Below are 14,017 nucleotides of genomic sequence, written 5' to 3'. Positions count from 1 at the left end.
CCGATGGAGGTATGGGGCGTGATGTGGGTTGGGTAGGGGACTGGTCTCCAGGAACCCATGGAGGTACGGGGGGTGATGTGGGTTGGGGTGGGGACTGGTCTCCAAGAACCCATGGAGGTATGGGGCGTGATGTGGGTTGGGTAGGGGACTGGTCTCCAGGAACCCATGGAGGTATGGGGCACGATGTGGGTTGGGTAGGGGACTGGTCTCCAGGAACCCATGGAAGTGCTGGGGGTGATGTGGGTTTTGTAGGGGACTGGTCTCCAGGAACCGATGGAGGTATGGGGCGTGGTGTGGGTTGGGTAGGGGACTGGTCTCCAGGAACCCATGGAGGTACGGGGGATGATGTGGGTTGGGGTGGGGACTGTTCTCCAGGAACCGATGGAGGTATGGGGCGTGATGTGGTTTGGGTAGGGGACTGGTCTCCAGGAACCCATGGAGGTATGGGCCTGATGTGGGTTGGGGTGGGGACTGGTCTCCAAGAACCCATGGAGGTACTGGGGGTGATGTGGGTTGGGTAGGGGACTGGTCTCCAGGAACCGATGGAGGTATGGGGCGTGATGTGGGTTGGGTAGGGGACTGGTCTCCAGGAACCCATTGAGGTATGGGGCGTGATGTGGGTTCTGTAGGGGACTGGTCTCCAGGAACCCATGGAGGTGCTGGGGGTGAAGTGGGTTGGGTAGGGGACTGGTCTACAGGAACCCATGGAGGTACGGGGTGTGATGTGGGTTGGGTAGGGGACTGGTCTCCAGGAACCATGGAGGTGCTGGGGGTGATGTGGGTTGGGTAGGGGACTGTTCTCCAGGAACCCATGGAGGTATGGGGCGTGATGTGGGTTGGGTAGGGGACTGGTCTCCAGGAACCCATGGAGGTACGGGGGGTGATGTGGGTTGGGTAGGGGACTGGTCTACAGGAACCCATGGAGGTACGGGGTGTGATGTAGGTTGGGTAGGGGACTGGTCTCCAGGAACCCATGGAGGTATGGGGCGTGATGTGGGTTGGGGTGGGGACTGGTCTCCAAGAACCCATGGAGGTATGGGGCGTGATGTGGGTTGGGGTGGGGACTGGTCTCCAAGAACCCATGGAGGTATGGGGCGTGATGTGGGTTGGGGTGGGGACTGGTCTCCAAGAACCCATGGAGGTATGGGGCGTGATGTGGGTTGGGTAGGGGACTGGTCTCCAAGAACCCATGGAGGTATGGGGCGTGATGTGGGTTGGGGTGGGGACTGGTCTCCAAGAACCCTTGTCGTAAGCGCGACTAAGCGCTCAAGATATCATTTACTGGATTGTGTGGTGTATGTACATGCCATCGCCATTCTGCTGAATAGAACAGGACAGCCTCACACAAACATACAACGGCAAGAATTCGATAGTTATCTGTATCTGTACAAAGAATCGTTTCTAGAGTGTGTGTTTTGTTTTTGTTTGTTGTTGTTGTTGTTGCTGCTGCTGCTGCTGCTGCTGCTGCTGCTGCTGCTGCTGTTGTTGTTGTTCAGTGATTTGCATTGGGACACGCATTCATGACCAACTCGTGTTATTCCGGGACAAGCCGAATTTCTTGAAGGGTACGAAAAAGGGGCGAGTGGTGACGAATGACTCGCAGACTGGTGCACATTCGTCACCACTCGCCCCTTTCCGTAACCTCCAAGACGATTCGGCTAGTCCCGGAATAACACGAGTACCACGAATGTCTGCTAGCATGACTACACGATCCGTTAGTCGCCTCTTCTGACAAGCATGGTTTGCTGAAGACCAGTTCCAACATGAATTTACGCCTAAGTCGGTAGTCGATGATGTGTGCTTCACTATGCTATGTCCCACAGTGTTTATGACAGTTCATAACTTGTTTGTAGTGACCTGTGACAATGGCTACACATGGAACCGACGTCTGAACCTGTGCTACAAGCTGGACAAGACACGGGTGACTTGGAACCTCGCGGCCACCACGTGCGAGACTGACAAGGGCCACCTCATCAGAGTCGACAACGCGGACAAGAACGAGTTCCTTACCACTCTCGCAGAAACCAAGGGTCTGTACAACATATGTCAGAGTGAATGCGTTAAGAATTAGGTCCCACCGGCATTGTCTTTGCCAGAAGTGCGACGAGCAATATTTATATTTATTTCAAATGCAAGTGTCAATCAACGACATAAAATGCTTGTATAAATCACCAGCAACTACCAAGGAACGTGTGTAGACCGATGCTAAGATGTCGATCACTGGATTGTCTGATCCAGACTCGGTTATATACAGACCGCCGTCACGTAGCTGCCTGCTGCGGCGTAAACAACAAATTATAAAAAGGGTGAGCTGAAATGGGGTTTGATCATCCTTTATTACGTATATATGGCCATGAGGCCAACAGTACAACATGTGTAAAACAGTAAGGTAAAGATATGCAGGTGCGCCACACTGGGAATGTAGATCTTATTACAGTTGTTACAATTATGTGTTCACAGAGATTTTTGTTTTGATCGAAGTACAAACACTTTTTGAAGAAAGATACAAAGTCCTAATAGTGTATTCTTATCGCTTGTTCTCATCAATTCAATAAACATGTGGACATGAGGGTAATTACGACAGTATTCAGGTAAATATTTAGCACGATACTTATTGTAAAGAGAGCATACTAATGTAACATGGAATTCATCTTCTAGTTCAGTCACACAGGAACTACAAAACACAGCTTCATAGTTTTTGGAGTATCTACACGAATATCTATACTTATTGTAAAGAGAGCATACTAATGTAACATGGAATTCATCTTCTAGTTCAGTCACACAGGAACTACAAAACACAGCTTCATAGTTTTTGGAGTATCTACACGAATATCTATACTTATTGTAAAGAGAGCATACTAATGTCACATGGAATTCATCTTCTAGTTCAGTCACACAGTAACTACAAAACACAGCTTCATAGTTTTTGGAGTATCTACACGAATTAACATTAAAATCGTGTACATTACAACGACGTTTTGTCAAACATCTCCGTAAATCTTTTGAAGTAATAGTTACAAGATATTTTCCAAGCATTATGGTTGAATAGAACGTCAAGGATTCGGAAAAAAACTATATATTGATGCCACTCTTGATAATAAATATTTTTGCAACGCTGTTTAAAATTCTCCAGAAGACATTTCTCGTTACCAACATCTTGTGCTATCCATACATAACCGAAACCGTATCTAAATAATAACATTCTCACTTTTGATACCATCCCCATTATCATCTAGTCTTTTTAACATTTCATAACATTTCTTTGTATATCTATATGGCGGTTGACGTAAAATCCTCCTCCTAAACGACAGAAGGCTAATATAGGCATATATTTCAATAGGATAACTACCGCATTCTGCCAGAGCTGCTTTACTTGATGCCCTAGAACCAATCTGTGATACATATTTACAAAAACTTGCATGAACCTTTTCAATTTTACGTTTTTCCCATCCCCAAAGCTCAGCTCCATATAAAAGTACAGGCTTAATCTTGCCATCATTAGCAGATTTTGTATCTTGTTGATAAAACGTTTAATTGGGTAAAGTGCCTTTTCTGCTTGTTGGGAAAGTGTCTCACATGCTTTTGAAAACATGTTTCTGCAGGAAAATACAAAACCAAGATACTTATAATAAGATGTAGTTTCAATGGACTGTCCATTAATAAACCTTTTCTGATATTTCGAAACAACGCCTCCCTTTTTAAAAACAACAACTTTGGTTTTATTCTTGTTTATAGTTAATCCCCATTTCTTACAGTATCTTACCAAAATATCTATTTTCTTTTGGAGATTGATAACAGAATCTGCAAATATAGATACATCATCAGCAAAATGCAATATTGATAATGTTTTTAGGGATTCATCAATAAATATGCCACTGTCGTCAGATTTTATTATTTCATTTACAAGTTCATCAATATCCAATGTCATTATAAACAATACTGGTGACAATATACAACCTTGTCTCACTCCACATGATGTATTGAACATGCCAGTCATAGTTGTTTTACTACACAGAACTGAAGCCTTTACGTTCTTGTAAATAATTGTTAAGCGTTTATGGACTTTACCATGAATACCTCTTTGCAACAACAAGTAGAGCAAGTTGCTCCTGTTCACTGAATCAAACGCTTTTTGGAAATCTACAAATATACATTAGAATTTACCTCTCTTTTTTCTAATAAATTTATGGATAACTGAATGTAAAATAAATGTTTGGTCACTGGTGGAATATCCCTCTCTAAAACCAGCTTGTGATTCAGAGATAAGGCGTTGTGTTTCTACCCACGACTGTATACGGTCATTTATAATGGAGAGAAATACTTTACTTATTGTGTCTAGTATTGAGATACCTCGGTAATTCCCTGGATCATTCTTTACACCAGACTATTAGTCCTAAGTTCCAATAAGACGGGAAACATCCCGTCTCAAGGATTTGGTTAAATAGTCTATTTAGCAAAGGCAGCAAAACTATAGAAACCTCCTTAATTGACTCGGCGGGTATACACCATCCTCCCCCGGTGCCTTACCACATTAATAGCATTGATAATTTCCTGATCACTTATACAGCTGGCAATTTCAATATCACTCTTATTACAAAATTCACAATCGTCCATATTGTGACTAGACAAGAAATCAGAAATATGTTCAGCAATGTCATTATTTGCGTTATCAGGGTTTAGAAGTTGTTGAAAATATTCATGCCACGCCTCAGGTGAAATAACGTGTGAGCAAACACTATCATAGCAATATCTTTTGATTGCTCTCCAAAATCGTGTACAATTCTTATCGTTCGCTGCATCAATAATGTCATCAAGTATATCTTTATCATATTCAGCTTTCTTTTCACTACACCACTTCTGGAACTGTTTTTTAACTTCAAGGTATTTTCTACAATGCACAATGTTATTTGTTTTTCTAAATTTATTCAAAAGCTTATACTTATATCGTTTAAGTTGTTCACATTCCCGATCGAACTACTTGGGTTGAGGTGTGTATTAGGTGTTGTTGATATTCAGCCTGTCAACTTTGTTATGCTTTGAACTATATGAACTACATGCCAGCATTCCGCATGTCAATATCCTTGAATGAAATGCCAGCATTCCACATGTCAATATCCTTGAATGGCATGCCAGCATTCCACATGTCAATATCCCTGAATGACATGCCAGCATTCCGCATGTCAATATCCCTGAATGACATGCCAGCATTCCACATGTCAATATCCCTGAGTGACATGCCAGCATTCCACATGTCAATATCCCTGAGTGACATGCCAGCATTCCACATGTCAATATCCCTGAATGACATGCCAGCATTCCACATGTCAATATCCCTGAATGACATGCCAGCATCCTGCATGTCAATATCCCTGAATGACATGCCAGTATTCCGCACGCAATATCCCTGAATGACATGCAAGCATTCCGCACATGTCAATATCCCTGAATGACATGCCAGCATTCCGCATGTCAATAAGTCAGCAGTTGTCTTTTCAGGGGGCCCATTATATGCTTGTCAACAACGATTTTCCAAGTCATCGAACTGTAGGAAAAGTTAACTGAAACTTGATATTTGCTTCACGACGATTACACGTATTGCACGTGATGTTAGCCTTTGATCGTAGCGCGTGCATCTAAGGTCAATGAAGGGTCAAGATAATTCGGTTTATGCCCGGACTGTCGACAACAAGAAATAATCCGTCCAAAATACTTGTCGACAGTCCGGGAAAAGGGAGGTGATGTTCTACATGAGTGACTTCACTCCCAGTGTTCTCGAATTAACAAACTAATTAAAACAGAGTGTGATATATATAGTAGACAATATATTTATTCAGTCAATATAACAACATGCATGTATCATATGTCACATAATATAGCATATTTGTTCATATATTTCATAAAGCTCACACAATATATTTGTGTGTGTGTTTTATATAAATAAGTAATTTCTGCAGGTGTATAAGTAATAAATACAAACAAACATAATCACCTAAATAGGTGTTGTGAGACCTTTTTCCGCGTGTATATAATGAGGAATATTGCAGGAAATGGAGGATGCACATGGCAAATAAATAAAAACAAAATAGACTACATTGTACACAGTTTCACACTGTTTCTACAAAATCAATTAGCGAAGCCTATGACACACATCGAAGTTTTTGTTTGTTAAAGCTGAAATACCAGGAAGTGAAGCTGTAAGTTATTGTAGTGAGTGAGTAAGTTTAGTTTTACGCCGCACTCAGCAATATGCCAGCTGTAAATAATCGAGTCTGGATCAGTCAATCCAGTGATCAACAGCATAAACATCGATCTGCGCAATTGGGAACAGATGACATGTGTCAACCAAGCCAGCGAGCCTGACCACCCGATCCCGTTAGTCGCCTCTTACGACAAGCATGGGTTACTGAAGGTTCATTCTAACCCGGACCTTCACGGGTGTAAGTTATCGTAACATGATGGATCATGGAATCCCGAACGTTAATAAAGAAAAAAAATTGGGAAAGATTCCAGTCGAAAAACAGATAATTTACTGAAGGTCACAAGGGCCTGCAAGTATTTGAAACTGCCGGACCGATACAATAACAACCGGCGCTGGCCTCCGGGCCGGCGGTTATTTCGAACGCTGACGCAAATGCAAGTCAACTGCCCGCCAAAAGAGACATGGAAACATAGGTACAAGTCTAGCCAGGGATTTGCATCGGACATAACTTTGTCACCGATACGTTCAGTGTGCATGTGTCTTCCATGTGGGGAATCGAACCCGGGTCTTCGGCGTGATGAGTGAACGCTTCAACCACTAGGCTACCCCTCAGCCACTTTGGTTCTGACGATATTATACTCTATTTAGCGAATTTATTTAATTTGGGGAAGAATGGGGTATTGGAGAAAATGTCTGTTCACACACGTTCTGTTTTCCAGGTACAAACATCTGGATGGACGGATCTGACGAACAACAGGACGGGATATGGGTGTGGTCAAATGGTTCTAAGATCAACCAGTACTTTTGGGACATCGGAGAACCAGCAGTGGGCAATACCATACAAAACTGTTTAATGATTCGCAGCTTTGGTGAAGTGAACAGACGCTGGCATGACGCCAAGTGCACCGTGCGGTTGGGTTTTGTTTGCCAGCTGCCAATGTCAGAAAATGTCAGCAATTGTTGGTAAATATCCCATACGTGGATATCAAAAATATATCTTTGTAATACATGTACTTGCCTGTTGGTCTGGGCCAGAAGATCCCGTGAATGACATTTTATAATATGATATTTTATCCATTTATAATTTGTTTATTTATTCTAAGCATTTACACGGTTTTGCATGAAAGTGTATTTAGGAGAATACAGCATGGCAGTTTGACCAGACCTTATTGATGTAGTCTCTATTACAAGTAATGACAGAGGTATACTTTGTTAACTTATAAAATTCAGTGAGCTCCTTCTGTATAAACTGGAATGTTGGCGGGTAGTTATTCTTTCTAAAGTTGAAAATGATTCGTTTTGACAGGATAATTACAAGGTTTAAGGGATTGTTATTTTTCGATAGACAACAAAAAAAGAACGTTTTCCTTGGATATTGCTACCGGGCTTTGCATTTTGTGCGATATCCAACTTACCAGGTCTCCGTGAATGATATTGCTATCAACCAAGTCCAAAGGCATATCCAACTTATCTCCCGGGTTCGAATCCCCAAATTGGGTACAATTTGTGATGCCCTTTTCTGGTGTCCCCCTCCGTGATATTGCTGGAATATTGCTATGAACGGCGTAAAACCATACTCAGTCAGTCAGTCCAACCTATCTATTGGGTCCGTCTCAGGACATTCAGACCGTACGTATCGCCGAGACGGAAAGATCAGAGGACAACCTATTAGGACTCGAGTAAGACCTTTCTTCCGAGGTTTCCGAAAGATCGTTCTGGAGTGACTCGTAATGGGTTGTCATCAAATCTTGTTTAGAGTAGAGAGACTTAAGATCTGATTTTTAATGAATCACCAAGAGCTTGTAATATCTGAGTGATGCTTATGTACTGAAGGAAATATATATGGAAAATTCTTCAATTTCTTTTGCAATATTAACTGTTCTTCAATTCAAAAGCTTACTTGTGCATGTATGGCGTCAACAGAATAAAGGAATTTCAGATTCAAAAGCAATCATGACTTCAAGATATTAAGCGAAGTTGCAGCTGGATGTGAAGTAATTCCCTTTAGTTGTGCGGTGGGGTAGCCCAGTGGTTAAAGCGTTCGATCGTCACGCCGAAGACCCGGGTTCGATTTCCCATGGATATAGTGTGTGAAGGCCATTTCTGGTGAGATTGCTGGAAAAGCAGCGTAAAACTGAACTCACTCCCAGGATCCGAGTGTGAGTTAATCGCATATTCGACCTATCTTCTTCTGGCCTTTTAACGGCACACCCACACACAACTGTTTTGATAAGGAGACGCCTTTTGCTTGACCTTACTTGGAGCAGTCACCGCGCTGCAGTAGTCGTATATTTCACAACCCACTACAGCAATTTGAACACAACGTATTCTTTGTCCTTATCTTGAGATAATTCGCCGTCGACGTAGTCGTTGGCACATGCAAGTGTTAGTTTTTCTGTGTATGAACAGGAGACGTACACACTCTAAATTGCGAGTGAGTTAGTGAGTTAGTGCCCAACCACCCAACCCCCACCCTTCTCCCCGAAAATTTAATGATGTTGAAGTTGTTGCATAGTATATTACACGTGTTAAATACTACACTACAAGTGTTGAACAGTTCATTACAAGTGTTGACGCACACACAGACAGGCGCGCACGCACGCACACACACAAACACATCCCTGTGGATCCGCTCCTGCTATACGTATTACGATATGACAGGAGCGGTGTTTAAAGGAGGTGTCCGTTCATGTTAGACCACTCCTGTCATGTCGTAATACTTATAGCAGCGGCGGATCCACAGGGATGTGTGTGTGTGTGTGTGCGTGCTTGCGGGGGTGGAGGGGGTACTCAGCCGAAAAAATGTCCCTTGAGAGCATTTCGAACTAACCTTTGGACTTCATGATATATGTATCGTGCACGTTCGCGCGCACGCACATACACACATTGTCCAAAATGCAGGATCCGCCTCGTTATTGCCACTACACTTCATAATAATTATATTTGTTGCACTTTAAAATAGTCATAATTCATCATCACATGATAAGGTTTTTTGGTTAATGAGTAGGAACACTTCCCCGAGAGAGCAGTGTTGACATGTAGTGATATGTTCCAACCAATTCGGAAACCGCCAGATATAGAAACAAGGAAGTGGCTCACTCATGAGTCTGTGCTATATCTGTAACGTGTCAGTCTATTGAGATACAACTGCGAGACGACACACTATCACAGTGCGGGAGAGGGCCGGGTCTCCAGACACCGTGTGGTAAATACTCTTATCCCTTCTTATTGGTGTACTTATCCGACCTTACGTCGTCACAATACTTGCCATAAATGCAAATATTGGAGAAAAATATATATCTAGGTCGATAGATAAATAGATAGATAGATAGAAAACCTGTTGGCTGCAAACAGTCGAGTGGTGGCCAGACAATTGGATGATTGAGGGCGTCACGTGCTGGTGTTAGGGGATACATGATATATGGCCGCACTACACAAAGCTGGATGTAATACGTGCTGGTGTTAGGGGATACATGATATATGGCCGCACTACACAAAGCAGGATGTCATACGTGCTGGTGTTAGGGGATACATGATATATGGCCGCACTACACAAAGCTGGATGTAATACGTGCTGGTGTTAGGGGATACATGATATATGGCCGCACTACACAAAGCAGGATGTCATACGTGCTGGTGTTAGGGGATACATGATATATGGCCGCACTACACAAAGCAGGATGTCATACGTGCTGGTGTTAGGGGATACATGATATATGGCCGCACTACACAAAGCAGGATGTCATACGTGCTGGTGTTAGGGGATACATGATATATGGCCGCACTACACAAAGCAGGATGTCATACGTGCTGGTGTTAGGGGATACATGATATATGGCCGCACTACACAAAGCAGGATGTCATACGTGCTGGTGTTAGGGGATACATGATATATGGCCGCACTACACAAAGCAGGATGTCATACGTGCTGGTGTTAGGGGAAACATGATATATGGCCGCTACACAAAGCAGTGTCATATGTCATGATATATGGCCGCACTACACAAAGCAGGATGTCATACGTGCTGGTGTTAGGGGAAACATGATATATGGCCGCACTACACAAAGCAGGATGTCATACGTGCTGGTGTTAGGGGATACATGATATATGGCCGCACTACACAAAGCAGGATGTCATACATGATATATGGCCGCACTACACAAAGCAGGATGTCTGGTGTTAGGGGATACATGATATATGGCCGCACTACACAAAGCAGGATGTCATACGTGCTGGTGTTAGGGGATACATGATATATGGCCGCACTACACAAAGCAGGATGTCATACGTGCTGGTGTTAGCATGGTGTTAGGGGATACATGATATATGGCCGCACTACACAAAGCAGGATGTCATACGTGCTGGTGTTAGGGGATACATGATATATGGCCGCACTACACAAAGCAGGATGTATATGGCCGCATACGCAGGATGCTGGTGGTTAGGGGATACATGATATATGGCCGCACTACACAAAGCAGGATGTCATACGTGCTGGTGTTAGGGGATACATGATATATGGCCGCACTACACAAAGCAGGATGTCATACGTGCTGGTGTTAGGGGATACATGATATATGGCCGCACTACACAAAGCAGGATGTCATACGTGCTGGTGTTAGGGGATACATGATATATGGCCGCACTACACAAAGCAGGATGTCATACGTGCTGGTGTTAGGGGATACATGATATATGGCCGCACTACACAAAGCAGGATGTCATACGTGCTGGTGTTAGGGGATACATGATATATGGCCGCACTACACAAAGCAGGATGTCATACGTGCTGGTGTTAGGGGATACATGATATATGGCCGCACTACACAAAGCAGGATGTCATACGCAGAAACATGTTCAACTTAATCTGGGCCACATAGCGGGGATGATTAGTTTGGATTCAATGCAGGGAGCTTGATATCAGGTACGTCTAGTGAAAGACATGTTGCGGCTGTCGTGAATCGCGTATGTACCTGCCGTTTCTTGACATATACGAATGTCACCTTAACCCTAACACACACACACACACACACACACACACACACACACACACACAGAGAGAGAGAAAGAGACACACGCAGACAGACAGACATACAGAGAGAAACAGAAGACACAGAAACAGACACACACACACACAGAGACAGGTAGAGGGAGACACACACAGACAGGCAGAGGGAGACACTCACAGACAGACGCACACACACAGAATGGCAGAGGGAGACACATACAGACACACAGACACACACAGACAGGCAGAGGGAGACACACACACAGACAGGAAGAGGGATACACACATAGACACACACAGAAAGGCAGAGGGAGACTTACACACAGGCAGAGGGAGACACACAGACAGACACACACACACACAGGCAGAGGGAGACACACAGACAGACACAAACAGAGACAGGCAGAGGGGCACAGACAGACACGCACACACAGAGGCAGAGGGAGACACACAGAGAAAGGCAGAGAGAGACACACATAGACACACACACACACTCACAGAAAGGCAGAGGGGTACACACACACACACAGACAGGCCGAGGGAGACAAACACAGACAGACACACACTAAGACAGGCAGAGGGAGACACACACAGACAGACAGACAGACAGACACAGACAGGCAGAGGGAGACACACACAGACAGACACACACTAAAACAGGCAGAGGGGACACACACACACAGACACACACATAGACAGGCAGAGGGGCACAGACAGACACACACAGACACACATTCAGGCAGAGGGAGAGACACACAGACACACACAGACAGACAGAGGGGACACACACATAAAGGCAGAGGGAGACACACACACAGACAGGCAGACAGGGGCACTGACAGACATACACAGACACACAGGCAGGCAGAGGGAGAGACACACATACACACACAGACAGACAGAGGGGACACACACAGGCACACGCATAAAGGCAGAGGGAGACACACACACACACACACAGAGACAGGCAGAGAGGACACACACCGACACACACACAGACAGGCAGAGGGAGACACACACAGACAGACAGAGGGAGACACACATACACAGACAGACAGAGGGACACACACACACAGACAGGCAGAGGGAGACACACACACACAGACAGGCAGGCAGAGGGAGACACACACACACACACAGGCACAGGAGACAGGCAGAGGGAGACACAGACAGACAGCAGAGGGAGAGACACACAGACAGGCAGAGGGAGACAGAGGGAGACACACACACAGAGAGAGGACACACACACACACACACACACACACACACAGAGGGGACACACAGACACAGCAGAGGGACACACAGACACACACAGACACACAGACAGACAGACAGAGAGGGACACACACAGACAGACACACAGACAGACACACACACACAGAGGGAGACAGGCAGAGGGGAGGCACACACAGACAGACACAGACAGACACACACACACACAGACACAGGCAGAGGGACAGGGAGGGACACACACAGACACAGACAGGCAGGCAGAGGGACACACAGACAGATACACACACAGACAGGCAGAGGGAGACACAGAGAGACACACACAGACACACAGACAGGCAGAGGGACACACAGACAGACACACACACAGACAGAGGCAGAGGGAGACACAGACAGAGACACACAGACAGACAGAGCACAGAGAGACAGAGGGAGACACTCACAGAGAGTCACACAGACACACACATTGACAGGCAGAGGGACACACAGACAGACACACACACAGACAGGCAGAGGGGATACACACACACACACAGAGACAGGCAGAGGGAGGCACACACAGACACACACACACAGGCACAGACAGACCTGACCTACTTTCACAATGTTCGCCAAACCCACGGTGTCATTATAACATTGTGAACACTTGTATGTCAGCCGGAAAGTATGTCAAGGAGTGGCCGGAAGGTCCATCATTAATACCGTATATTTCACCAACCCAAATCGTTTTGTCTGGGTCAACCACGATATGCCATAAACACTTGAGAAAATTATTAGCAAACAACATAAAATACTCATTACTGAAAGGACATCGGTGTTAACCTTCCTCTCCCCCTCTCCTCCGATGCTTCCGTATTGCCACACAAGAAAAATGTTTGTGCCAGAAACCCGGTAAACTTGGGACTGCAACACAAGAAAACACTACATACGTTTCCAAGACCTGATGGGACATTGTCCCAAGAGGCTGTTACGCCAATGTTTCTCAAATCTGAACCCAAGCCGGAAATGGCCACCTCAAAGGAGAGATGTCAGTGTTGTCGATATCTCCTGACAGTCCATGTGGACAGAGGTCACGTGGTAGAACTGTTCCACCCTGGACAGGGTGGAGGTGTAAAGGTGGTCCATGTTCGGTTGGACATCGGATATTATCCTACCTCATGTAAGAGCCTCGATCTCTGATTGGTCCACGTGACCTTGAACAAATTACCATGTATGCCCGGGGCACGGCCGTACAGCGCCCAAACGGGGTATAAATCTTTGCGAGGGAGAATACTCGCCTGCAAGTAAATGTACAGGGACTGTATAATCATCACAAATCCATTTTAAACAAGTAGATTTATTGAATTCTTTAAATACCTGGGGTAAAGCATGTGAGTACATGATTAAAGAATGTCACTGTTCTCCATCTGATCCTGAAGTGTCGTATACACCTAGTTCTACGTCTGTGTCACTGTCTGAGTTCAAATCCACAATCACTGGGTTAACACACCCCTTTTGCAAACCATGCATTTATACCCCGCCTGGAAAAAAGAATGCGTCCACGGCAGTCAATGAACCGTGAACCAGTTGTTCGGATCGA

General features: G+C 44.9%; 1 protein-coding gene across 1 annotated transcript; it reads left to right on the top strand.

The window, feature by feature from the left end:
• Positions 1–1,699: 1,699 nt before the first annotated feature.
• On the top strand, positions 1,700–7,240 carry LOC124279240 (hepatic lectin-like). The gene is made up of 2 exons (XM_046715052.1): positions 1,700–2,030; positions 6,919–7,240. Exons 1-2 carry the CDS (start codon positions 1,808–1,810, stop codon positions 7,164–7,166), a joined length of 471 nt encoding a protein of 156 aa, XP_046571008.1. The 5' UTR covers positions 1,700–1,807; the 3' UTR covers positions 7,167–7,240.
• Positions 7,241–14,017: the final 6,777 nt, after the last annotated feature.

The sequence above is a fragment of the Haliotis rubra genome, unplaced genomic scaffold, assembly GCF_003918875.1.
Source record: "Haliotis rubra isolate DU_JTF1 unplaced genomic scaffold, ASM391887v1 Scf2480, whole genome shotgun sequence".
NCBI lineage: Eukaryota > Metazoa > Mollusca > Gastropoda > Lepetellida > Haliotidae > Haliotis > Haliotis rubra.
Note: the sequence above shows the minus strand (reverse complement) of the source record. Positions and strands in the feature narration are given on the sequence as shown.

Coding starts and splice junctions, on each gene's coding strand:
- LOC124279240 (XM_046715052.1), top strand. CDS start 1,808: ATGCTATGTCCCACAGTGTTTATGACAGTTCATAACTTGTTTGTAGTG. Junction 2,031..6,918: donor CACTCTCGCAGAAACCAAGG/GTCTGTACAACA, acceptor TCTGTTTTCCAG/GTACAAACATCTGGATGGAC.